The sequence below is a fragment of the Catharus ustulatus genome, chromosome 2 (genome assembly GCF_009819885.2).
Source record: "Catharus ustulatus isolate bCatUst1 chromosome 2, bCatUst1.pri.v2, whole genome shotgun sequence".
Classification (NCBI taxonomy): Eukaryota; Metazoa; Chordata; class Aves; order Passeriformes; family Turdidae; genus Catharus; species Catharus ustulatus.
This window is the reverse complement of record NC_046222.1, coordinates 25,781,385-25,808,060: the sequence shown is the minus strand read 5'-3', so window position 1 is coordinate 25,808,060 and position 26,676 is coordinate 25,781,385. Positions and strand designations below refer to the sequence as shown.

General features: G+C 48.3%; 1 protein-coding gene across 1 annotated transcript in view; it reads right to left on the bottom strand.

Annotated features, from left to right (window-relative positions):
- CHD1L (chromodomain helicase DNA binding protein 1 like) overlaps window positions 1–26,676 on the bottom strand; it is a 32,553-nt gene that overhangs the window by 4,146 nt on the left and 1,731 nt on the right. Inside the window, exons 2-17 of the mRNA XM_033052515.2 lie at window positions 26,522–26,634; window positions 23,587–23,693; window positions 22,206–22,320; window positions 21,819–21,850; window positions 19,712–19,793; window positions 18,298–18,460; window positions 17,606–17,761; window positions 15,798–15,890; window positions 15,289–15,385; window positions 12,330–12,403; window positions 9,696–9,806; window positions 8,025–8,139; window positions 7,445–7,598; window positions 6,177–6,342; window positions 917–1,062; window positions 391–554 (exon numbers count right to left, since the gene is read on the bottom strand). Of these exons, the coding sequence (XP_032908406.1) occupies window positions 391–554; window positions 917–1,062; window positions 6,177–6,342; window positions 7,445–7,598; window positions 8,025–8,139; window positions 9,696–9,806; window positions 12,330–12,403; window positions 15,289–15,385; window positions 15,798–15,890; window positions 17,606–17,761; window positions 18,298–18,460; window positions 19,712–19,793; window positions 21,819–21,850; window positions 22,206–22,320; window positions 23,587–23,693; window positions 26,522–26,634 (1,888 nt within the window). The remainder of the gene's footprint in view (window positions 1–390; window positions 555–916; window positions 1,063–6,176; window positions 6,343–7,444; window positions 7,599–8,024; window positions 8,140–9,695; window positions 9,807–12,329; window positions 12,404–15,288; window positions 15,386–15,797; window positions 15,891–17,605; window positions 17,762–18,297; window positions 18,461–19,711; window positions 19,794–21,818; window positions 21,851–22,205; window positions 22,321–23,586; window positions 23,694–26,521; window positions 26,635–26,676) is intronic.

Below are 26,676 nucleotides of genomic sequence, written 5' to 3'. Positions count from 1 at the left end.
AGCACATAACAAAGGGCAAGAAGCTGCTTGGAGTGGTGAAAAGGCAGAACACCTGGGAAATAAGAAGGAGAAAGTTAAGATGTGCCAGAGAGTCACAGATGTCAGACCAATTTACAGGGGCCAACTGTGACATTTCAGAAAGCTTCTCCCAAACACTCATTGATAGGGTCAGACATGGGACTCTAATTCAGGCCATTCTCTATGAAATAAAGTAGAGGTAAAGTCAGGCAGGGTATTCAGGAGGAAAGAATCCTTGCTAGGGACTCAAGCCATTTTTCCACTTTCACATTCTCATGTTATGCAGTTTGAACATATTATTTCCATCAATCAGACACATTCCAAGAGTACAGTGCAACAGACATCAAGTGGTAGATTCAATACAAACCATACTTTTTCTTGTGTTGTGCCTCTGCTTTTGCTATCTTCCTTTCCTCCATGAGCCTTGCTCTCTTTACTGCTGCTTCTTGGTACTTCTTCTTCCGAGCCTCCAGTTCCTCTTCACTCAGCAAGTGCTTCTTCCTGGCAGACTGTTCCTGAAGGCCTGTGAGAAGGGCCTGGAGAAACAAAGAGGCATCACAAACTCCTCATCTTGAAGATATGCCTGATACCCTCTTTAACCTACATTCCTTTCCCATTTGTTTACTTGTCCACAAGTCTTAATCATCAGATCTCAATTGTCACATAATACATAGTTTTGTGACCTGAGTTTATAGAAGTACCCTGTAAAGCGTATCTCAGATCTGTTAGCAGAACTGCTGAATTGTCAAGCTCTGATTCCAGAGACAGCTTTAGTACACTGACATCCAAATCTTTTAACATGCCTTCTCCAAGCTGTAGGTAACGAGAGAAAACTGCCAAGTTTCATTTTCCACAAGCAAATGAAAGAGCATCATGCTCCTTGTCACATCTGCCTTACGTTTGCTTTGTTCCGGAGAGCTCTCCCTTCCTTACTGGTCTCTTCAATCAATGCTTTCTGAAGATTCAAAAGCTGATCGAATGCTTTTTTGTCTTCTTTGCTGGGTTCTTCTGAATAATCTTTGCCTTCATACATGTACATGTGATCTTTAAAAAATAATTAAAAAGTGTGAAAAGGAACTAAAACCTACTAACACCTAAAATGTACAGTGAGATAAAAAAAAATCTGGCTCTTCTGTGACATCCTCAGCAAAGAAAGATCTTCACTCTCACAATTTTTGGTATGACCAGAGCCAGTATCATGTAGAAACAAGAGAATCAAGATTTGCTTCATCTGACAAAAGTTTTTAATTTAAGGTAATTTAAGATATTTAGACTGGCAAGGAAGTTTTCTTCCTATTTCAGTTAATTATTTTAAATTGTGGTTCTTTCGCTGTTCTCTTTGGTCATTCCATCTCTGTCAGTGGAGAATTCATTCAGCTCTGCCATGTACTTACAGGCAGCTCTTAAAAAGGGACAGCTAATTTTTGCTTCTGACTTCCCAAATGAAGTGAAAGCACAGAACTCTGGCAGCCCAGGGTTGCTGCTTACCATGCAAGTTATTTTCCCTATACCTATTACACAGTGTGGTACCACTGCCCATCTTTTAAGTCACCGCCAGAAAACACCACTCTTTGCTAACTCTCAGCAAATAATGGCAGTAATTTCATGACTATAAGGCACATCCTTTTGACTAAAAGTTTGATCGAAACCCAGAAGTGCGCCTTATAATCCAGTGCACCTTATATATGGACAAAGTTTGGAAATTTGCCAACCTGGAAGCGCGAGCCGCGAGCTCAGCTGCGAGGGGCGGCGCCGCAGCAGCGCTGAGCTGCAAGGGGGGGGTGGTGCTGTGGCAGTGCCAAGCCGCGAGGGGAAGTCGCACCGCGAGAGCCCCGAGCCACAAACCGCGCCAGCCGGCACCGGGAATGGGTGGGACTTCTGGGTCCCACGGCACAGGGAGGGCACCTGGGGCTGTGTTTAAAACACCAATCTGTGAAAAATGTTTGCAAATTGAGCACCTGCCAGTAAATCTCGTGATCACGCAATTCCATTACTAATTCGTTACTTTGTTGCGTGCGGATCCTTGCTGCAAAAAAAATGTGTGCCTTATTATAGTCCGGTGCACCTTATATATGGACAAAGTTCAGAAATTTGCTGACACCCAGAAGTATACCTTATAATCTGGTGCACCTTATAGTTGTGAAATTACTGTACTCATTGCTGGAACTGCTGCTGGATGGACAATAACTGTCCTGCAGAGACACATTTCAGCTTCAGTCACAAATCTATATTTAAGTGCTACTGTGTACTCAGACAAAAATTCAGCCTTTCTCTGGGAAAGAAGATACTGTAAGAGGGAAGTATCCTTAGAATTTATTTTCATATAGTATAGGGCTATGAGAAACTAACCACAATTGCGTGACATTTGGGCTAGAAAGCAGAGTTTTGAAGACAGAGTAGGTTTGTTTTAGTTCTATAGAAATCATGACTCTGCATTTCTTATCTCACCTTTTGGATTTTCATAGCCAATAATCTTTTATTTGGAGATAAAAAATGAAACACCTGCTACACAGCATTTCCTTAAGATACTACTACATCTCCAAAACTTAAGATCTATCTTAATGGTTCTCTGTGGGAAAAGCAGTAGCCACAATATGACTATTTCCCCATTTCTCAGCAATTTCCATCTGAGGTATTAAAATATGAAAAGGAATTCAACTCTCAGCCACCAAAACTGAGCAAGTATTGTTAACATTATCTTACAAACAGGCAAATAAGCACACAACAAAAATACCAATAAAGATTCAGAAGTAAAGTCTGTGGACAGGCCACAAACAAAATCCAAGTAACTTAATTACAGTAATTTCACAATTATAAGCCGCACCATTTTGACTAAAATTTTACTCCCAAACTGGAAGTGCGTCTTACACTCAGGAGCGGCTAATGTATGAAATTTTGGAAATTTCCCAACACCGAAGTCCGAACCCACAGCAGCCCCGAGCCGAGCTGAAGCCTGCCCGGCCCCGGGCGGCGGGGCAGCAGCGGCGCAGTGGCAGCACTGCCTGGCCCCAAGAGGCGCGGTGGCGCTGCCCGGCCCCGGGAATCACGGCAGCGCCGCCCAGCCCCTGGAATCGCGGCGGCGCCCTCTGGCCCCGGGAATCGTGGTGGCGCCGTCCAGCCCCAGGAATTGCGGTGGCGCTCCACGGCCCCAGGAATCACGGCGCGCCGTGGCCCCAGGAAGGGCAGCAGCCGGGCACACTGCTCTCCCTCTACCTGGCAGCACCAGCTGGACACACCGCTCTCCCTCTTCTCAGCGACAGTGGCCGGACACGCCGCTCTCCCTCTTCCCGGCGGCAGCGCCCAGGGACACCACTCCCCTGCTTCCCGGTGGCAGCGGTGAGCGGGGCCATGGTCGCTCCCTGGTGGCTGCCCCGAGCAGGGCCGAGCCAGTAAACCCCGTGATCCCACGATTCTGTTATTAATTGGCAACTTTATGAAAGTTGCACACGGATCCTCGCTGTGCACGAAAGTGCGGCTAATAATCCAGTGCAGCTTATATATGGACAAATACTCACAGTAATTTCATGACTATAAGGCGTACCCTTTTGACTAAAATTTTGGTCCGAACCCGGAAGTGCGCCTTATAGTCTGGTGTGCCTTATATAACATACAAAGTTGCAAATTTGCCAACCCAGAAGTGCAAGCCGTGAGCCGAGCCGCGAGGGGGGCGGGACCGGGCAGCCCCCGGCCAGCAGGAGCTGCGCGGGGAGGGAGGGAGCGAGTGGCCCCATGCCGCCTCGAGCCGAGGGCGGCCCCACCCCACGCCACCCCCGAGCCGAGGGCAGCCCCACGGGGCCGCGGTGCCAGGGTCAGCAGGGCCATTGCTGATAGGGGCAGGTGGAGCTGCGGTGCTGGGGGCAGCAGGGCCACAGCCGATAGGGGCAGGCAGAGCAAGCAGGGCCACAGCCAGCACGGGCAGGTGAGGCCAGCGGGGCCACGGCCGATAGGGGCAGGAGGGGCCGCAGTGTCCGGGCCAGCGGGGTCGCGGCCAGTCTCCCAATCAAGCCAGTCTTGCCTCGGGCCGCACTTGTTCCAAGACACCTGGCCCTTGCCCGCCAAGCCGGAGGCTGGCTCCGGCTGCAGGCACCAGGCCGGCGAGCTCAGCCCTTTGAGAGAAGTTTGCTCCGCGACATAGCTCCCTGGGTCCAGCCCCATGGGAGCCGGCAGCAGCGACAGGGAAAGGTTGTTCTCCAGGATCGCCTCCGGGCTCGCACCCACTCGTAGCTCAGGGCAGGACGCGGTGTGCGTGTCTGTTTGTCCGTGCGTGTGTGTGTGTCTGTCTGTATGAATGTCCGCCTGTCCAAGCTGGGGGGGGGCACAGCCGACGCGCACGCCTCACCTCAGATGCCTGCTCACCTTCAACTTTGCAAAGCTCAAATAGAGGCGCTTGCAGGGGAGGAGGATTCAGCCAGACCAATCCTCCATTCACACAACCTCTGCCGAGGGGCTGCCCACAGCCCGCTCTGCTGAACCCAGCCAGACCAGATGCGCGGCGGGGAGGGGAGACAAAGGAGAGCCGGGGATGGAGGGGGAGAGGTGACTGTAGGAGAATATATCTCCCCTACACATCACTCCCACCTTTCTTCTGGTGCAAGCACCACTAAAACTCACTCTAACGTCTCCCCGCTTTAGGAGAGACTTGCAGGACTGCTAGAGAGATTCAGGTGGCCAGTAAGTACGTGCTGGTTGACATCCCCCGCCAGCTCCGTGCGTGTCCGTGGGGATTCCCAAGGGCGGTGAGGTCGCAGGCCCTGGGGACCGCACGGAGAAGCCTCTGCCCTTGCAGGAACCGAGAGAAGTGACACAACCCAGGGCGGGCGGACCCCGTTCCTGAGAGGGAAAGTGTCTTTCAGGTGCCTCTCCCACTATGGGAAGAACCTGCATGTCCATGAGCTCCTGCAGGGTGCAAACTGCCTGTCCCTGGAGGGCAGGGCCGCAGCACATCACCCGGGGCTGGCTGGGAGGGGTACTGAGGGCTCAGAGAGGAGAGGGGTAGGCACACCGGGCGTGTGCCCGGTCCTAGCTCGGTCCCTCCGACCTGCCTGTGTGTGAGAGGAAGGAAGCAGTTGGGCAGGTGGGGGAGGACAGCAGCACTGGCAGTAACCTGCTTTTGAGAGATTCACCTGGGACTGTCCCGGGAAGGCCCGGAGTCTCTTTGTTCCTCTCCAGCCTCCAGCACAGCGAATCCTCAGCGTCCATCCCGGGGACGGTGGCTGGAGGGTCCCTGGAGGCCCGGGCCCGGGAGTAACGAGGAGCCACCGGGCCGCGGCCCAGGCGCGGGGAGAACGAGATGCTGCCGGTGGCCGCAGCCTGGGCGTGGGGGGAAGGAGCCGCCAGTGGCCGTGGCGGCTGAGCTGCAAGCCGAGCTGCACCAGCCAGCACTGGGCGGGAGTGCCTGGGTCCACAGCAACTGCGGCCGCTGGGCAGGGGAAGCTGGGACCCGCGGCCACACGGTGGTAGCCAGGAGCTGCGAGCTGCGCCAGCTGGTGCCAGGGGCGGGCGGGAGTGCCGGGGTCCGCGGCACGGGGTGGGCACCTGGGGCTGCGTTTAAAGGCTACGCCAATCTGTGAAAAATGTTTGTAAACTGAGTACCTGCCAGTAATTTGTTGCATGCGGCGCAGCTCCTTGCTGCAAAAAAAAAGTGCAAGCTGTGAGCCGAGCCGTGAGGGGGGGTGGCACCACAGGAGCGCCGAGCTGTGATGGGGGTGGGAGTGGCCAGCCCCTGGCCAGCAGGAGTCACACAGGGAGACAGGGAGACAAGGAGTGGGTAGCGCTGTGCCGCCCTGAGCCGTGGCTGCCCCAAGCCCCGCCTTGCCAGTTGGGGGTGGATGGAGTGCTGGGCCCCACGCCACGTGGATCTTCGCTAGAGAAAAAAAGTACGCCATATAATCCGGTGCACCTTATATGATCTACAAAGCTGCGAAATTTGTCGACTCCCGGGGGGTGCGTCTTATATCCAGTGCACCTTATGGTCGCGTAATTACTGTAAATGTTGCCGACACCCAGAGCTGTGGCTTATAATCAGGTGCAGCTTGTAATCGTGAAATTACTGTACAATTTTGCTTTTCTTGTTCTTGCCTGAAAAAAATGCCACCCCTACCTGGGAAGCCTTCTCTACCAGCACGCAAGTGATACACATATTTAGATTCTTAACTTACTCTCTCTATCCTCCTCTTCATTCTCTCGCTTTTGTGGCAGCACAGTGTCCATTATCCACTGTCCTCCTTTTGTCTCTCCAAGGATGTTTTCCAGCTCCACATCCTGTATAGTACTTCCCTCAGAAGACAGCAATTTATCCAGGCCAAATTTCAAGATTTCACTCAGCTTTAACAAAGAGAAGGGGAAGTTTAGTATTATTATCGTCTAATTCCATGTCAATCCCAGTGTCTCGAGCTTCTCAGACTTAAATGCAAAGGATGTATGAGTGGAGGAAACTAAGCTTTAAGGCTGCCTGTCAAAATACTTATTGTTAAACATGCCCCATTTTCCCAACACCTGACAGGACAAGCCCCAACAACATATCTCTCTCAATCATAACTCATCCAGACTTGAACAGTTGTTTTTCTTCAGGGCTAAATGACAAAATAGCACTGTACTAACTGCATTCAAGCAGTTTTTTTCATAGCCAGAAAGGCCAGGCTTGCTTTTGTCCTCAACCCCTTTGAAACAAAAGCCTAAATACCAGGGGGAACATAAAAAATCAGGGGGACAAAAATATCAGCATGGAATTTCCTATGGGCTCAGTTCCATTTCTCCCATAGAAACTATAATTACTGAGATACATACAAATGGGGCAGGGAGGGCAGGGAGAGGGGGAAAGGATACATTAAATCCTAGTACACTAGGATACACTCTCCTAGGTTTAGCTGCACACAGGGGATATATTCCCTTAAATGTCACTTTGCTTGATGTTTTGAAGCCAAGTTCTCAACACAAATCTCAGCTTTCAGATCACAACTATAGATCATGCCCTGACTCCTGAGACATGTATTTGCCAAGAGACCAGAAGAAGGTTGACCGAGTTTCAGACTAACAACCAAAGGCTGACTAGGTTATCACCTGACTTCTTATCAGTGCTGTTTGTGAGAGAAAAGCTCAGAGACAGATCAGTTCTAGAAACAATGAGTCAGCTTCCACTTACTATAATTGCCACTAATTATAGTTAAAAGACAGGTCAGGCAAAGAAAGGTGCTGTCTTCCCCCCTTCTCCAAGACAACATACCCTTTTTCCATAATGAACACACTTCAAAACTGTCTTCAAACATCAGATGTCTGGACCTGGGATGTCATTTTGGTTCCTACATACAAAAGCTGTTATGTCAATGCACAACTGTTTGCAGAGGTTCAAATCTGAGGTAAACAGAAACTTTCTGGGACATTTCTAAGGTGGTTACTGAAGTCAAATTGAGGATATACTCTGGTTTACCTGTAACTCTGCTGTTCCCTGAGGCTTGGATGCTCCCAGAGCAAACTGGCCCCCTTCTACAATGGCATTGGTCAGCCGGAGCTTCGAGGCAGCTCTTCGGTAGATTATTTCTTCAACTGTATCTCGCCCAATCAAACGGATAATTTTTACAGGCCTTGAAAAGTTTAAGAAAATTATTACTACTTACTTTTTTTTGAGGTGCACTAAGGTATTTACTATCCCCCCACCCACTCCTTTGGTAGGTAAAGAAGACAAGAACAAAATGCACAAAAAAAAAATCAGCAGAAATGTGATGCTGATACAACTCTGCTTGACACGGAGAAATGCTCACTGTAGAAGTGCAGGTAAACCTCCACCCTCCATCCCCTACTCCAAATTTACAAAGTTCCCACCCTGGATACATGACAAGGACAAGACTGTATGAGGCTGCAGCTGGAAAATGAAGCCACAAAATCCCCTCTGCTCCCCTTTGATCTTCAACCTATCCTCGTACTTTAACTTTCCTTTGCCTATGGAAGGGGAAAGTAATACTGAGAGGCCAAGAGAGTCAGCAACCAACCACAAGAGTGACATTTCTCACTTGTGCTGCCCAATCCGGTGAGCTCTTGCTATTGCTTGCAAGTCATTTTGTGGGTTAAAATCACTATCAGTAAAAATAACTGTATCTGCTGCTGTCAGATTCATGCCAACTCCACCTATAAACAAAAGAAGAAGGTCATAAAATATGTTACCAACAGAAAATAAAGGAGAAGTTGAAGAACTTATGCTCTGCAAAGCTCTGTCAGATCTGATCAACTGTATCTAATCCAATCCATCTCTCAAAGCCAAAGCTAAGTCTCATAAGGATCTAAACAGATTTCCAGCTTCCAGCTTTCTGCAACAGTCCGTAAAAGAAGCTGTACAATGCAATGTAATAAAAAAAACCCACAGGGTGTGAGTGAACCAATGCAAAAGGGACTGATTGTCAAGACTGATGAACATAGACATAATTCTGCTGGCAGGCAGATTACCCCAGCAAGGACTGGCTTCCCTGAAGCCACCAGGGACTGCCCAAATCATGACTTGGCTGCAGCACAGAACCAGCTGTAAATACACCACTGAAACAGTGGAAAACACCAAGCCAAACTATACAATAACCAGAGCCCAGGTGTTTATATGACTTAAATGTTTTGAGGTTAGAACTTGGGCTCTCATGAATTTAAAAGATAAAAAAACCCAGTTGATTTTACATTTTAAAATACCTCTACTGTGACCATGTAGTTAAAGAAGGGACAGCCTGCTGCTTTACATTTACCCTAGCTCATGACAAGACACCTTACCTGTAATCAAAATATCCCTGCAAGTGGAGACAGTCATGCACCTGAAAATCTCTGTCCATAATACAACAACAATGGCAATACTGTTAGCACACCTGCTCCCAGTTGAATATAAGATGCTTTGGCCAGACATAGCCGTAAAAAACAACCCTAAGTCTGGCTGGCATGGGAGGGAGAGGCATGAGAGCATGGCCTGAGAGCTTAGGCACTGTGGTGAGAGACACACATCCAGCACTAGGGTCTTCCCTTTACTATTTCTATGTGCTCCCCTCTGTGCACTGTGGTGCAGGCTCATCAAGACCAGTCTAACCAGAAGCCCAAAGGAAGACTTGGTTCCAGTTTGCTATTTGAGCCCAAGCAGCGTGGATTCCTCCTCTGGAGACAAGCAGAAGCCTGGCTCTGTGCTGAACAGAGAGACTGTGTAGAAGACACAGATTTGCCCAGGAAGCGAAGAGTGGAAGCAGCACAGATGGCAGTCCCATGGAGTTCTCTGCAGCCTCAGGACAGTAAAAGGTTCTCATTTCAGTCTGTCTGCCAGCTAAAGAGCACATCCATGTTTAGCAAACTTAAGAAGCAATTCCACCAGCTTACTTAAAGGAAGTCTGTTCCTGCCTAAACTCCGATGCTTGCAGAAATAAAATGGTAGTAAGATTCCTTAAGCTCAAACTGGTACAGAGACAGGCATTATAGAACTTGGAATAAAATAAACTCAAGAGGCTGCAATACGAAAAGGATCTTGGCATCAGCTGCCAAAAGGAAAGCACAGAAACCAGATGTCCTAGATGAGAGACCCAAGTTCAGGATGTGTCCTGTCTCCCTCAAAACTCCCCCACACAAACAGGCTCTGCAGGATTCAGAATTCCCTTAAACTTTTCCAGAGAGAATAAAATAAAGAGTGCAGAAGCAAGATGGGTTGTTTGTCTCTCCTTACGTACCTGCTCTGGTGCTTAACAGGAAGATGAAGATGGGCTGTTGACCAAAGTTCTTGATGGCAAGGTGTCTCTCCTCACTCCTAATAGAGCCGTCTAGCCGCTCGTAGCTGTAGCCTTTCCAAACAAACAACGTGAATGCTTCTGAAATTTTGCCTTTGGTCTTACCCTCTTACCTCATTCTTTATTGTCTCAGTGCTGTCCTGAATCTTTTCATGCCAAGTCCTCTTGACTTGGTTCTCATTTTATTGCCTTCAACTCCTTCATTTTTTCCCAGTCAAACCTTGTATAAACTGACCCTAACTTCCAGATTAACTGTTGGTAAAGAGTAATTTAGCTGAGTCTGAAGCAGAGACTCTTAGTATTTAATTTACTGCTTGGAAACACAACAGGAAAATTCAAAGCCTAAGTAAAAGAACATTAGCACACAGTCCCATTTCAGACTATGCTGTGCTGGCTGTTGGCCCCACAAAGCAGGCCAACAACCATCAGATCCTTCTTATCCAAACTTACATGGCCTTCAGTGTGTTCTTTGCCGTAAGTAAGCAGTATGGGATACAGCGCTACATTTGGCTTTAGCCTGCATTTTCAGTTGTCCAAAACCATAAACACCAAACAAAAGCCTCTTTCATGGGAAATTCTAAGTAGGCATAGAGCCACGAGGATTGAAACAAAAGAAAACGTCCCAGGAACACATTGCTAACAGTGCCAAAAATGTTCTGATCCAACCTGCCCTCACAGACATGTTGGGGCCTCACTGTCAACAGCTGTTTTAATCAAAAATTAATTTCCTAGTATGGTTCAGTTTGTGTTTTGTGCTGGACAAAGTGAAACTAGAGTAAGCCTGTTGCCTTTACTGCAATTACTTCAGGACACAGGTACACAATTGAACACAGTCGAACTGAAATTACAGTAATTTCACGAATACAAGCCGCACCAATTTGACCAAAATTTTGGTGGAAACCCGGAAGTGCGGCCAATATTCCGGGGAGGCTAATACATTAACAAAATTCTAAAAGCTGCCAACACGGAAGTGAGAGCCCGCGGCAGCCCCAAGCCAAGCTGGAGCCCGGCCGGCCCCGGCAGAGGTGGGAAAGCCTGGCAGAGGCGGGGCCAGCAGTGTGGGGGGCGGGCGGCAGAGCCTGAGCCAGCAGGGCGGGGCAGGGGGGAGGCAGAGCCCGGGCCAGCAGGGCGGGGGAGCCCGGGAGAACTGGGGCTAGCAGTGCAGGGGAGCATGGCAGAAGCAGGAAGGCCAGCGGGTGGGGCTGCCTGGCAGCGGGGGAAGCCCAGCAGAATCGGGGCCAGCAGCGTGGGGGAGCCCGGCGGTGCGGGGGCCTGCAGTGCCGGCCAGGGCGAGGAAACGCGGTGGTGGTGCAGACGGGAGGGGGCGGCCGGTGAGCCCGGCGGCGGCAGCCCGGCGGCGGGGCTAGCGAACGCGGCGCGGCGCGGCCGGCGAGCCCGGCGGCGGGGCTAGCGAACGCGGCGCGGCCGGCGAGCCCGGCGGCGGGGCTAGGGAATGCGCCGCGGCCGGCGAGCCCGGCGGCGGGGCTAGGGAACGCGGCGCGGCGCGGCCGGCGAGCCCGGCGGCGGGGCTAGGGAACGCGGCGCGGCGCGGCCGGCGAGTCCGGCGGCGGGGCTAGGGAACGCGGCGCGGCCGGCGAGCCCGGCGGCGGGGCTAGGGAACGCGGCGCGGCGCGGCCGGCGAGCCCGGCGGCGGGGCTAGGGAACGCGGCGCGGCGCGGCCGGCGAGCCCGGCGGCGGGGCTAGGGAACGCGGCGCGGCGCGGCCGGCGAGCCCGGCGGCGGGGCTAGGGAACGCGGCGCGGCCGGCGAGCCCAGCGGCGGAGCTAGGGAACGCGGCGCGGCGCGGCCGGCGAGCCCGGCGGCGGGGCTAGGGAACGCGGCGCGGCGCGGCCGGCGAGCCCGGCGGCGGGGCTAGGGAACGCGGTGCGGCGCGGCCGGCGAGCCCGGCGGCGGGGCTAGGGAACGCGGCAGCGGGGCGGTGCTGACGGGAGAGGGGGGCCAGCGAGCCCGGCGGCGGCGGCAGTACCACCCGGCCAGCCCCGCCGAGCCGTGGCGCTGAGCTGGGCCACCCGGCCCCGTCGGCAACCATGAGCGGGCCGAGCCTTCCTGGCCCCGCCCCGAGCCAGTAAAGCCCGCTATGCCGCGATCCTGTTACTAATTGGCCAATTTGTGAAAGCTGCGCACGGATCCTCGCGACGAACGAAAGTGCGGCTAATATTCGGGGTGCGGCTTATCTATTGACAAAGACAGCAACATTGTCGAGGCACCGGGGGTGCGGCTTATAATCCGTGCGGCTTGTATTCGTGAAACTACTGTAAATATTGCTGCTTTGCCATTTGTTAGCTCCATTTCATCCAGGCACAAAAGATGAAGCTACTTTGAAGAACAACGCTTAACTGCCAGCTTATTTCAGGAAGCTGGTAACAGCAAAGAGCTGAACTCAAGACCCTCCAACTCAGAGAGCGGCTGCAGGAATATGGTCCCTATCTACTAAGAACCAAAACAACTTTATCACATTCCTTTCTCCCTCCCAGGTGAATCTACCAAAATCATAGGAACAATATCAGGCAGGGATCATTAGGATAAGCCCTCTCCTATCAAAGTGTGCAGAACATACCTCTGTAGTTCATGTAGTCCTGCAGGATATCGAGCAGTTGAGTCATCTGAGAAAAGAGCAACACACGGTGGCCACTGCAAGAAGAGCATGAAACCTGTGATCCTCAGCATACTGTGACAGCATTTCACAGTGCACTGGGGGTTCACAATAGCTTAACCAGTCATTATTAGTCCCTGTTACACAGCAAGGCCTCCCAGAATCATGCCTGTTCCCTCATCACATTTTCAGCTTCACATCTAAATGCAATCAGTTAAGCTTTATCTGCCATCATCATTTGCCCTGTCCAGACTGTGAAGTCACAGAGAAGTAACAGGGCTCTGGCACAGCTCTGCTGCTGGTTGGATACAGGCTGGTGAGTAGCCTGTCTAAAAAGACCCCTAGCTTCAGCCTAGCATGACAAGGTCTCCTTCACCACGTGACTGCTCCCAAATCACACACTACAATGCATCTGAAATACTGGGAAAATGAACTATCAGCATCTCTGTGACAGGAAAACATTTCCTTCTTCACCAAATGACCCTCAAAGATCAAGCTCTAACTACAAAGGTGTGTTAGAAATCAACTCTCCTCGCTCCCAGCACAGACAGTGCTCTGTTTAAATCAGACTTCACCCTAGAGCAGAACACAAACATTTTCGAGTCCAGAATTTGTACAGGGCTGATCCTGCAGCAAAGACATTCAGTGGAGAGGTAGCCACTCATAAGGCGCTACACAACAGCACAAAGACAACAAAATCACATCAGAACTTCACAAAGGCTGTTGGAGCTCTGTCCTTTGGTCTTTGGATTCCAGGTTCTGAACTCACCAGAGCACAATACAAGGGGTTCTGAACATCAATCCCCAAACTTCTGAAGTTTCATCTTATTCTTAGCTTTTCTTTTTCACATTTGCCATGGATTGTGCCTCCTAGGGTAACAAAGGCATGCTAGCACAAAGGAACTCAACTGTGGCAATGGAAACCACTCTTAGGAAACTCACAATCAAAGTAGATATTCTTGATACCAAGTCACATGGCTGTTGTCCCAGGTTCTCAAATACGGCAGATATGAAAGCATGTGACAGAATTAGTCAACTGCTTTGAGAAATGCTTAAAAGGAAGATACAAAAATGTTCAAGGTTCCTCTACTATCTCCAATATAGCTTTTTTTACTTCTTTCAGGTAGTGAGTAATGTGCAGTAAATCAGTACTTGTGTTGTGATTAATAACTGCTCAATCTATGGCTAAACGAAGTACAGTAATTTCACGACTATAAAGCACACCCTTTTGACTAAAATTTTCCCTCGAACCCGGAAGTGAGCCTTATAGTCCGGTGCGCCTTATATGATGGACAAAGTTTGGAAATTTGCCAACCTGGAAGTGCGAGCTGCAAGACGAGCCAGGACCCACAGGAGCTGTGGCCGCACGGGGGAAGCCAGGAACCGTGGGAGCCGCAGCCACTGAGCGGGGGAAAGCGAGAACCGGTGCGGTCACCGGGCCAGGAGAAGTGGGGAGAAGCAGCGCGGTGGCTGCCGGCCAGGGAGAAGCGGAGAAGGAGGGAGCCACCACCACTGGCCCGGCGCTAACCATGCGGGGAGGCAGGGAGGGAGCCACTCCGGACCGGCACTAAGCGCGCGGAGATGGAGGAAGCCGCCGGCTCCAGCCCGGCACAAATTGCACGGGAACGGAGGAAGTCATCGGCTCCAGCTCGGCGCTAACTGTGTGGGGAGGCAGGGAGGGAGTCACCGCTGCCAGCTCCAGCCCGGCATGAATTGCATGGGAACGGAGGGAGCTGCCGCCGCCACTGGCCCAGTGCTAACTGTGCGGGGAGGCAAGGAGGGAGCTGCCGCCACCGGCTCCAGACGGGTGCTAAGCGCGCGGGGATGGAGGAAGCCGCCGGCTCCAGCCCGGCGTGAATTGCGCGGGGACGGAGGAAGCCGCCGGCTCCAGCCCGGTGCGAATTGCACGGGGACAGAGGAAACTGCCAGCTCCAGCCCGGCACTAGCCGCGTGGGGAGGCACGGATGGAGCCACCACGGCCGGCTCCGGACCGGCGCTAAGCACACAGGGACGGAGGAAGCCACTGGCTCCAGCCCAGCGCGAATTGTGCGAGGATGGAGGAAGCCGCCGCCGCTGGCCCGGCCCTAACTGCGCGGGGAGGCACGGAGGGAGACGCCATGGCTGGCTCCAGCCCAGCGCGAATTGCACGGAGACGGAGGAAGCCGCCACCACTGGCCTGGCGCTAACCGCGCGGGGAGGCAGGGAGGGAGCTGCCACTGCTGGCTCCGGACGGGCGCTAAGCGCGCGGGGACGGAAGGAGCCGCCGGCTCCAGCCCGGCACAAATTGCATGGGAACGGAGGAAGCCACCGCCGCCGGCCCGGCGCTAACCACATGGGGAGGCAGGGAGGGAGCCGCCGCCACTGGCTCCAAACCGGCGCTAAGCACGCAGGAACGGAGAAAGCCGCCGCCGCTGGCCCAGCGCGAGCTGCACGGGGAGGGAGGGAGCTGCCAGCCCGGCGCAAGCCGCAGCCACCCCGAGCCAACCCGGACCACAGGCAGCCCCGAGGCAACCTGGACCGCCGCGAGCCCTGGCCGCCCTGAGCTGTGCCTCACCAGCCGGCACCGCGGGCAGGTGGGAGTGCCGAGGCCCCCGGCATGGGGAGGGCGCCTGGGGTTGCATTTAAAGGCTACGCCAATCTGTGAAAAATGTTTGCAATTTGAGCGCCTGCCAGTAAACCCAGTAATTGTGCGATTCTGTTACTATTTTGTTACTTTGTTGTGCGCAGCGCAGCTCCTCGTTGCAAAAAAAAAAGTGTACCTTATAGTCCGGTGCGCCTTATATAATGTACAAAGTTGCAAAATTTGCCAGCTCCCGGAGGTGTGCCTTATACTCCGGTGCGCCTTATGGTCGTGAAATTACTGTAGTTTGCTTTCCCAGTTTACTTTTTCTCCCTATGTCGACCCCATCCCAATATGACATACCCAGAATACAAGAATGAAAGGAGTTTATCCAACAAACACATCTTGCCACTGACTTCAACAATATGGTCTCCAATCTCAAAGGGTTCTGGCTCAACACCTGGAACAGAAAGGAGTTTCAAAAGCAGAGTTAATACCACAGAAATAACAATTCTGTGGTCAACCTCAATGTGTCTGCACTGTCACTTTTGCTGAGCAGAGCCACACAATGCTTGCTTGAGAAGTGACAGTCCTTCTCTATCTCTAAATGACACCCTCAGTACTTCACAAAGCACTGTCATTTCTTTGTTTAGATGAAAGAAGACATAGAAATAGCAGTCTCCTACTTTATTTGTCATTATTGATGAACTGTCATGTGTTGGAGCTGGTCACAAACTCACAGCTGCTACTGATTCAAGTACAAGAGTATTTATTACTTGCTTCTTCTAAGCATTACACTAATAATAGAAAAACCACCGTGTAAATCAAGAAAGTTACTTTTTCTGTTTCAAAAGAGAACAGAGCTTTCCTACCACTGAAGAGGTACGGGTGGGCAACACATTTCCGAAGCTGAATTAAGACATTCTGGAGTGTAACCTTCCTTCCTGTCTCATTTTCAAACACATCTGGAACAAAGAGCAGAGAAAAGCAGGGAAGCCCATGCTCCATTAATGGCTGTGACTGGGAATGTCTTGGTATTAAGTACTGCTGTGAAGTGCTTCAGTACTGGTGTATTTCTGTGTATCACATCTGGATTTGAATTTCCCATTTCAAGACTAATACATCTGTTTTCATAGACCAAAAAAAGTTTCCCTCACACTTTTTGGACAACATTTTAGAAATAAGACCCTGATAAGCACTACTTTGCCTTGTCAGACTCACTGAACTTTCTGTTCTCCCTGGAAAAGATCACTGTAATTTTTCTGAAAGTTAATAATTTAAATAAGTCAAAGAAATTTGGTGCAGTTCATTTACATTTTCCAAAAAAAAATACAGCACAGTCAAGATCTCCTAGGCAACCAGAACATTAAGAAGAGTTGGATTTTTGTGAGGAACAAAAAAAAATGCACGCACATATGCTGACTACAGTAGAAGATGAAGTTTTGGATTTCCAGGTGATGTTCATGCAAAGTGCTAGAAAGCCCTAGAAGAGCAAAGGATCTCCAACTCCCCAGTTTTAATTTCTCTGTGACAAATATGCACTCACATACCACATGATGGTAGTGGCTGCATTGTCTACATAAACCTGCAGTTTCCCAAAAACTCCTATCTGCATCCAGTAGGTTGAAATTTGCTTTATGGCATCTGTGCTATTATTAGAAAATTTGCAGAGAACCACAGCTCCAAAATTTCTTGTACCATTCTTTTGTTTGAATACAAAAACATGCAATAGGAGCAGGCTTGCCTCGTGATAAGTATTTTTAATTACTTTAATTGCAGTCATTTCATGATTACAAGCTACACCTGATTAGAAGCCGCAGTTCCGGGTGTCGGCAACATTTCGTTCTTCCTCCATACATAAACCGCACCGGATTATAAGCTGCACTTTCGTTTGCAGCGAGGATCCACATGCAACTTTCACAAAGTTGCCAAGTAGCAACAGAATCACAGGATTGCGGGGTTTACCAGCTCGGCTCGGGGCCAGGCGGAGTCAGCCCACTCAGGGCTGCCAATGGGGCCAGGTGGCCCAGCTCGGCGCTGCCGCTTGGCAGGGCCACTCGGGGCCGGCTGGGCAGTACTGCCGCTGCTGCTGGGCTCACTCACCCCTGCCCGCCGCCTGCATCGCCACGGCCGCGTTCGCTTGCCATGGCCGGGCACTGTCGGCCCCACCACTGCCGGGCACCCCCCACACCGGCCCGGTGCTGCCCCGCCACCACCAGGGCCGGGCAGGCTCTGGGCTCAGCTTGGGGCTGCTGCGGCCTCGCACTTCCAGGTTGGGAAATTTCCAAACTTTTGTTCATATATTGGCCGCTCCGGATTACAAGCTGCACTTCTGGGTTCGGACCACAATTTTAGTCAAAATGGTGCAGCTTATAATCGTGAAATTACTGTACTTTGAGATTGGCCCAAAACAGATCCTCAAGTTGACCCTTCCTAGTTTGCAATACCTAAGCAATAGATCAATACATATGTCTCTTATTTTGCCACAAGCTAAAACCAATTAAGAAAAAATTAAGCAGCCCAAATTTGGCACATTTATTCTGTACATATTCTGCAAACCAAAGTAACTTCTGTTCCTTTACAACAGACCACACATTTAAAACAGGAATTAGTTTGCATGTACAACAGGAATTAGTTTTGGTTTTAAATAGATTTTATAGACTTCAATATGCCCAGTTACCTAGATCTTTTGTCAAAATGGCCTTGTAGTACTTCTTCTGCAGAGCTGACATTCCATGGTACAGAACCACTTCCAACTTTTTTGGCAGCTCTGCAGCCACCTCAGATTTGACTCTCCGAAGCAGAAATGGCTTTAGAAGACTGTGCAATTCTTTAGCTATGCAGAGGCAGAGAGAAATTAAAACAAACAAACAAACAAAACAAAACAAAAAACCAACCAAACACAAAAAACCCAACACCCAAAAAACCTACCACCAACAAAAACAACAAAAACACATACGCAAAAAACCCCAACAAACAAACAAATAAAAACTAACCAACCAAACAAACAAAATAACAAAAAAACCCGAAAAACCAAAAAAAAAAAAAACCTCAGAGGAGAATACTATGTTAAAGATAAGGAATTCATACAATACATTCAGAGGTACACTTTCAAAATGTAAAAGGCATCTCACATCTATTAGTGAAATCATGCAAGCCACATTTTACAAACAGAGAAACCAAAACATAGCTGCAACACTTAGGAGCTACATTAAGATAGCTCTTGCCTTTAAAAGTAATCATAAGCTTTTGTGGCTTTGTTCTAAAGTTTGTCACCTTAAAAGAAAACAAATAAAGAGGACACAACATGGTTGTTTCCTAGTCAAGATAAAAACTGGCTCTGACTGAAGTATAATGTTGCTTGTTACTGACCTGACTCACTCTCCTTTTCAACAACTTGGTAATACTCAACAAACTCTTTCACTTGTTCCCTAGGAAAGATGTCAGGCTCAATAAGGCTGAGTAAGGAGTACAGTTCTTGGAGGCTGTTCTGGACTGGAGTACCTGTGAGTAGCAGGATGAAGCCTATTGAGAACTGAAAAAAACAGCAATAAAACAAAATTATTAGAAAAAAGTATCTGTAGTGAAAAGTTATTTAATACACAAGTCCACCCATACCATTCTTAAGCTTAACCTAAAAGATGCGAGGCAGTACAGAACTGCTCACAGAATGCTGCAGATTTGCCAAAACCATCCAAACATGAGGTGTGGTGTGACAGTCAGCTGCCAGCTGACTAGGCTGACACCAGTGCAAGGAATTCAGTGTTAGCAAAATAAGAACAAAGTGCAAAACTGACTCCATTAAAATGTTCAGGTCCACACAGTCTACAGTCTAATACTGCGTACTAGATGTTACATAACGAGGGATAACTGGAAAATACAGTTGGAACAGGACAGTGAAATGAAACTGTGTCAGACTAAGTTCCATTTCTGTTTGCTGGGTAACTCTGACAAGCAGCAACATTATCTGGTCCATGTTGCTTACAGTAATCCCCATAAAGAGACTTGGGAAATACATTTACCTTCAGAAAGATACAAATTTCTCTTAAGTTTGGTAATAGAAAATAGGTTAGGAAGAGAGATGAGATGAATCACGTCTTTTATTTTGTGATTATAACCAAAGCCCCAGAATTATAGATATCATGGACAATACGTTCAGAATATGTAAAACTTTCAGGAATTCAATAAAAGCCCCCTACTTTCCAAGGTGTATTGTAGTACATTGTGGCTGATGCCAGCACACACCAAACACCAGTGCTTCACTGCCATGACAAGAAGTGCAGCCTTCACTCAGGCATTTGTGCTGCTCTGGCAGGGTGCTTTGGAAGCTGGAGCAATACTCCTAGTTTCTGTAAACAAGGGTGGCTCCATTAAATGGGACAGTGGAAGTCAGTAGTTCAAGACTTGAGGTCTCATGAGCTAGGCAAGGGTTCTTTCAACCTGCCAGAGCTGGAGACGGCCTCTTTTCCTTAGGTCAGCCAGACTTCTACTTCAGCACTAGCACAGCTGTGGTTCAGAACCATATCTGGCTGTTTTACTTTGTCAAGTCTTTCAAATTGCTCCAACATGGAAAGCCTAAACATGACACAGAATGAGAAGGAAGCTCTAAATACTGCACACTGCCATGCAAAGCAAACAAGACCTTTATCTCTCTGTCACTAAATATGGGAATCTGTTCACCAGCTCTGATAGAAACAGGTGATGATTTGGAGCTTAATGCTCTGGGAACAGAGAATCTGAAAAGGCAAAAGTCTTAAGACACTAGAAGATAGATGAGTTACTTTACCTCAGAAAGTGTCTTGTAAAGCAGAGAATTTTGATTTTTCAGTCTGTGAGCTTCATCTACAACCAAGGCAGCCCAGTTAAAGCTGAATAAGCAAAAAACAGCATCTTCAGTAAAGGGTTGACAATTAATTCCTTTAAGTACAAAAAGACCAAATTGGTGGCTTTGCTTGGCTCAACTTGAGGTGGGGTCCCACCCCATGACCAACAAGCAAACACCAAAAGTGGAGTGGAATTCACAGGTACTGTTTTTGAAGAGTCAACACAGGTTTTCAACCATAAATCCGGGTGAGTTTTTCTGAAATCAAGACTAACAAAATTCACTTTAATTTCCTGCTTCTCTCTCCACCTCTGTTACTATCAGGAAAATGACATAAACACAGTTCATTGAACATTCAAGGAGGTCTCTGATTTGGAAAAAGAGACATGAAACTAGGCCCTAGCATCTGTGCAAAAACCCAGCAACTATCATGAGGCGGTTACAGAAGAGTGATCCCAAGGCTTTTGCAAATCACCCAAGACAAGAGCTTCAACTTATTCCGTATTCATATAGCTCTGTGCAGAGTGTCCTCAAGCAGGCTGCAGAATCACTGCTGATCCAGTAGATCTACTAAGCTCAACTGAAACTCCACATCTTCTCAACCCCAAGTGTTTGTGCCTCCTTATCACTAGGGTTTCAAGTTCCACATCAGAGTAATTTCCAGGGGCAGGGAAGCATGAATCTCCACCTTTTCTCACCCACGAACTTCTCTTCCCAGTGGAATACAACATCTGAAATCACAGTGACCTACATTCTTCCCAAATAAGCCTTTTTGTTAGCCTTGATTTCCCTCTCTGCTATATCACAGAGGTTCTCCATTGCCAGAATAATCAAATGTCATTACTCCTATTCTACAAGCTCAGGAGCTGAATTGTAGAAGGACTCTGCACTGTGGAGCACTGCAGAAGTTCATGTGCAGAGTAGAGTCTGATCCCTCGTCTATTCCATTAGAGCATGGCTCTTGCTCAACTCATTTGTCCTGTAACACTGCTTGTAAGGAGTAATGGTGGGGAGACATCTGATAACTCTGACCCATCATTAAAAAGTGCTCCAAATGCTCCCACACATGACAAGGTACAAATGATTAGCAACCACTTTTTTTAAAAGGAAGACTAAAGGGCAAAACCCTAAATTTGAGTGACATGGCTTTGAGATTATTTGTTAGCTTTAGAAGTAGGAAATTACTCTGAAGCTGACATTTCTGTGATACTAGGGCTGGCTACTTGCTCTCCCTGGGTGCTACATACCTGGGATACACTTTAAAATACAGTAATATGCAGCAGAACAAGACATGAAACTTTAAGGACTATACAGTCATGGTAACCTTTCATTAGACCTGGTTTCTACCATGATGTGCAGCACAGTCTGCTACTTTCAGAAGTGGCCAAGGACAGGTGCTTTGCCGAAAGACATTGTGTGTCTGACTAGTCTTGACAGGCACAAAATTGTGCCAATGGAGGCCACTGGATTTCTGCTTCTACAAAGACATTGAGCCATTCATTATGTATAGCTGCCCTCAGCAATTGTCACAACACCATTACAAGGCAGTGGCACTACCACTAAGAAAAAAAATTTCTCCCCATTTCAAGTGCAGACTTCTGTGGAATTCTGAGTGACCATGACAGTACCTGCTAAAGGCTGAATTTCAGCTAAATAATCAGTCTTTGTAGAAGCCTTAATGCTTCATAAGTCCTCCACAGTTCTGACTGGAGGTATAAACTTCAGGACATGGTATTAGCACATTATCATTGTTATAATACAGGTCAGTTTCAGTGAATTTTGCAACTAATACCTTTATAACCTGAAGCTCTTGAGGATGTCCTCTGCTAGACTGATACTTAATGTACTGCTGTAAGTCATTATGTGTCATATTGCTTTGAGTTGGCTTGAAAACTATCCTTGGGGGAAGTTCACATATATTTTAGCTGACGTTAAAGACTGAAAGTTGGAAAAGTTCTAAACACAAGCCAAGAACATCCTTGTCTCTTGTGAAACAACACAGAATCTTGCACATACAAATCGCTGACAGACATGTAGAACTAAAATCTGAAGAAATTAAAACCAGACTCACGACTTTAGAAACGCTGCATCTTTCAGGCAAATCTGAAATGAAAGAAAATGAACTGTGATTTATGATTTAAGTAAATACATCAGTTAAGAAACAGAGCATTTTTCTGTCTGTTTGCAAACTATGGTGAAATGGAGCAGAGTGGAATGAAGGCACTTAGTATCTGAGGAAAAAAACATAACAGCTACATGACACCTTCAGCATGTCATGGTTTATCACCATACACCTTTCTCACTCGCTCTCCACCTAGGAAGAGATGGGGAGAGAATTGGAAAGGTAAAACTGAGAAAATTTGTGGGCTGACAAGGTATGAACTGGGTGGTACAGAGGAATCAAAAAGACAAGGGAAAACTCGAGCCCCCCTTTTCAAGTGACAAAGACATCACATACCTCATATGTTGTCAGGAATGCATAGAAGTGAGAGTCCTCTTTCAGACTCTCCTGCAGTTTGGGTTGCTCTTCCTTGCTGCCTACATACGTTATGAAAGAAAGACCTGGACCAAACCTGTTGTTAAGAGAAAGTGAGCCAAGCTAAGTATTTCATGTGTTTATGACCCTGGACCCCATTATTAAACACAACTACAGCACAGATAATTGGAATTCCTATCCAAACACCCTATACTCCTCTGAGATGTGTACGGATCGCAGCTTTTGAATCTCACTCCCTCATCATTTTCACCTCAGGTTGGCACTTCAGCAGTTGGCTCTGGTTTGGACAAGTCCTAAATAAACTGGCATTCTTCTAGGTGCCAGAGTCAAAGGCAGATGATTGAAAACCAGTCTTATGACCTAACTGCTATTCTGAACTGAAAAAAGTTCATAAATAGGTGAATGAATACAGTTGGCTACATGGCTAGATGAGGCCCAGATGAGGCCAAAGAATTGGCCTGAATCATACTAAAATAAAGACTAAAAAAATGTCTTCCGCAAAGAGGCCCAAGTCAGGGCCTCAAAAATATATTCTTTCAGTCAAAAAGCAGATAAAAACAGTCCCAATTGTTGGGACCATAAAAATTTTCCTTATTTAATTCCACTACTGTTATTTACCTAACATTCCTTTTGGAAAGGTGCACTGCTGATCTATAAAGAAATGCACTTTCTCCCAACTATTCCAACCCTAAGTCTATCCAAATCAGGTCAGTTCACTTCCAAATGTAACCCGGATGACTTCAGATGCTGAGAGACAGCATCAGCTGACGGCCCCACAGACTTCTGTTCTAACCTTTAACTTCCAGCCCCTCCTCTTAAAAGGAATCTGTGGGCTACAGACCACAAAGGTACGTATTTCAGGCACAGGAGATACACCATCAGCACAGTCACCCCAGTAAGGATGGGTTGCATGCACAGGTTTGATGTATTTTGTGTGCATATGTGAGCATGCCCCCCAACTTGGGTCTTACCTTTCATTATAAAGATCCTGGCTGTCTTCAGTAGATTTTGCCCAAGAGAGGCTGAGTAGGGAGGGTTATAAATCAATTAAAAGCAAGGAGCCAGTGGAGGCATTTGGACTGAAAGTCAGCCAATAATATAGGACGGATGGATTCATGTATACCACAGTATTGTAAAGACTATGCATTGACTTGCATACTCTGCATTGATTTGTTGGTTTAGCAGTAGCTTCCCTTTTTACTTTTTATCCCTTTGAAAGGATAAAAAGAAAGTTTTGGAGTGAACATATTTGAAACCCATCTTTGCAATCTTGCAACTTGTAAACTTTGCAATTGCAAGTCTGAGCAATAATATAGTAAACCAGGCAACTGTTGAAACTTACCTCTCCAGTTCTTCCTTCCAGTTGCCCAGAACTGACAGAGGACAAAGAATCAGAAATCTCTCTTTGTTGGATATTTTTTTTGTCAAATAAAGAAGTAGAGAAATGGTCTAAAAGGTAAGGAAAGTATTTTTTTAAAACAAGGGAAGGGTTCAACCTGATAGACTGATCCTACATAAGCTGTCTCCTTGTTGAGCTTTGCATCTAATTTCCATAGGTTCATTATCACAAATCAGAGTTAATAGCATATCAAGTGGGATACAGACTGTTGTGGGTTAGTTGTTGATGAATTGGTTGTTGTTTGTGTATGTTTACCCACTTAAATGTAATTGTTGTTAATATTTACCATATGCTGCTAATGTTTTGGTTCCCCAATTGTCTCACCTATATGCCCTTTCCCTTCCGTCAGGTAATGCCTCTGCTGCTCCCCTAAAATGGCACTTGTGAGGAGGGTGACGTTATCGAGCCGTACACCAATGAAAGGAGTGCAAAGAACACTGGGACACTATTTGGTGCTAAAAACCCCTTAAAACAACGAGCCCAAAATAGCATCTGGAACTGAAAATAGCATTCCCAGGTTAAGAAAACAGCGCAGAACATGAATTTATCATCTCGAGCTGCTTTGTTCCATCACTATGACCTGAAGAGCACCCTATCAACGTGACCTCCCCCTTGACTACAAGCCAGAACAGTCTTCCTATGGACCCCGTGAGGACGGAAGGCCCAGCTCTGCCTTAGGACAAAACTGCACTCCTCCTCCTTCGTGTTGTCCAAAGGGAACAGCAGAGGTGTGTGCAGCCCTTCGGGTTCCCCACCCAAAGCTGACCTCTAATAAAGGCCTTACAAAGGAGCAGGTCTCCTGACCCGTTTATAACAGAGACAAAAAGCCTTAGATTCTAAAACATGACCTCAATATATGAAGCCCCTTTCCAAAGGCCTTTCTTGCACAGTCACAAACCAGGTCTACTGTGCATCACTTTTTAAAACTATTTGTAATTTAAGATCTATTGAATAAAATCAGCTGATCAAAAGCATAGTCATTTTCCAACAAAACTTAAACCCACTGAAAAACTTTTAAAAAAATCCAACAAACCTCTGAAAAAATTAGACCTATAAATTTTAATCCATGTGTTGACAAACACAAAAATTCCCTTGTTGCAGGTGCATCAAAAGGACATTATCTTCCCTATACTGGTTGTGTATTGTGCCTTCAATTCTGCACACTATGGATTATGCATTAAGGTGTTTGGATCAAATGGCCACTCATCCTTTTACAAAACTATGAAACCTATTTAGAGTTACAGTAATTTCACGACCATAAGGCGTACTGGACTATAAGGCACATCCCCCGGGAGTTGGCAACTTTTGCAACTTTGTTGATCATATAAGGCACACCGGACTATAAGGTGCACTACTTTTTTGCAGCGAGGAGCCGCACGGCATGCAACGAAGTAACGAATTACTGACAGGTGCTCAATTTGCAAACATTTTTCAAAGATCAGTGTAGCCTTTAAACCCAGCCCCAGGCGCTCTCCCCGTGCAGTGGGCCCTGGCACTCCCGCCCGCCCCTGGCGCTGGTTGGTACGGCTCACGGCTCCCACCGCGCAGCTGCGCTGCATCCTGGCTTCCACCCAGCCAGCCTTGGCGCCGATTCTCGGCGCTTTCCCGAGGCGCTTTTTTCGCTGCTTTTCCGTGGCGCTTTTTCGCCGCTTTTCTGCCACTTTTTGGTGCTTTCCCGCGGTGCTTTTTTGCCGTTTTACCACCGCTTTTCGGCACTTTCCCGCGGCGCTTTTTCACCGCTTTTCGGTGCATTCCCGCGGCGCATTTCAGTACTTTCCCGCAGCGCTTTTCGGTGCTTTTCCGAGGTGCTTTTTCGCCACTTTTTAGCTGCTTTTTCGCGGCGCTTTCTCGCTGCTTTTTGGTGCTTTTTCGCCGCTTTTCTGCGGTGCTTTTTCGCCGCTTTTTCATTGCTTTTCGGTGCTTTCCCGCAGCGCTTTTTCGCCGCTTTTCCGCGGCGCTTTTTCGCTACTATTTGGTGCTTTCCTGCGGTGCTTTTTCGCCGCATTTCACGGCGCTTTTTCGCCGCTTTTTGGTACTTTTTCACCGCCTTTTGGTGCTTTCCCGTGGTGCTTTTTTGCCGCTTTTTCCATGGTGCTTTTCCGCCACTTTTTGGCGCTTTCCTGCAGCGCTTTTTCGCTGCTTTTTGGCGCTTTCCCGTGGCGCTTTTTCGCCACTTTTCATCGCTTTCCCGCGGCGCTTTTTTGCCGCTTTTCTGTGGCGCTTTTCCACCACTTTTTGGCACTTTCCTGCAGCGCTTTTTCGCTGTTTTTCGGCGCTTTCCCATGGCACTTTTTTGCCACTTTTTGTCGCTTTCCCACAGCGCTTTTTCGCCGCTTCTCAGTGCTTTCCCCGGTACTTTCTCGCCGCTTCTCGGCGCTTTCCCACGGCGCTTCTTGGCGCTTCCCCGCGGCCACGCCGCTTCCCTCTGCTTCTCCCCAGCCGGCGGCCATGCCGGTTCGCAGTTTCCCCCACCAGGCAGCCGCAGTTCCCGCGGTTCCCGACTCCCCCCGCACGGCCGCAGCAACGGCAGGTCTCGGCTCAGCTCGCAGATCGCACTTCCGGGTTCGCAAATTTCCAAACTTTGTACATCAGATAAGGTGCACCGGACTATAAGGTGCACTTCCTGGTTCAAGGGAAAATTGTAGTCAAAAGGGTGCGCCTTATAGTCGTGAAATTACTGTACTCAGGATGTAACTCAGGACTTGTTTTAAGTGGTTAAGGACTGAAAGAGACAACAAGCTCTCACTTGAGTATGGAATTCTGAAGGGGTGGGAGGTAATCATTAGGGTGCTTTTTCTTTTTCATTCTGCAGAAATTCTGGGGTAAAACCCCAAAATTTTAAGCAAAGATAATTTTCCAGAAGAAGAAGAAGACATACCTGACAAGTCTTTCCAAGGCCCATCTCATCACCCAGGATACAGCCATGCTGGACTTCATAGCATTGCACCAGCCAGTTTATACCTTCTAATTGATAGGGACGAAGTTTAATGCCTAGGAATAAAAACTATTTGTTACACTTACAGTCACCCAATG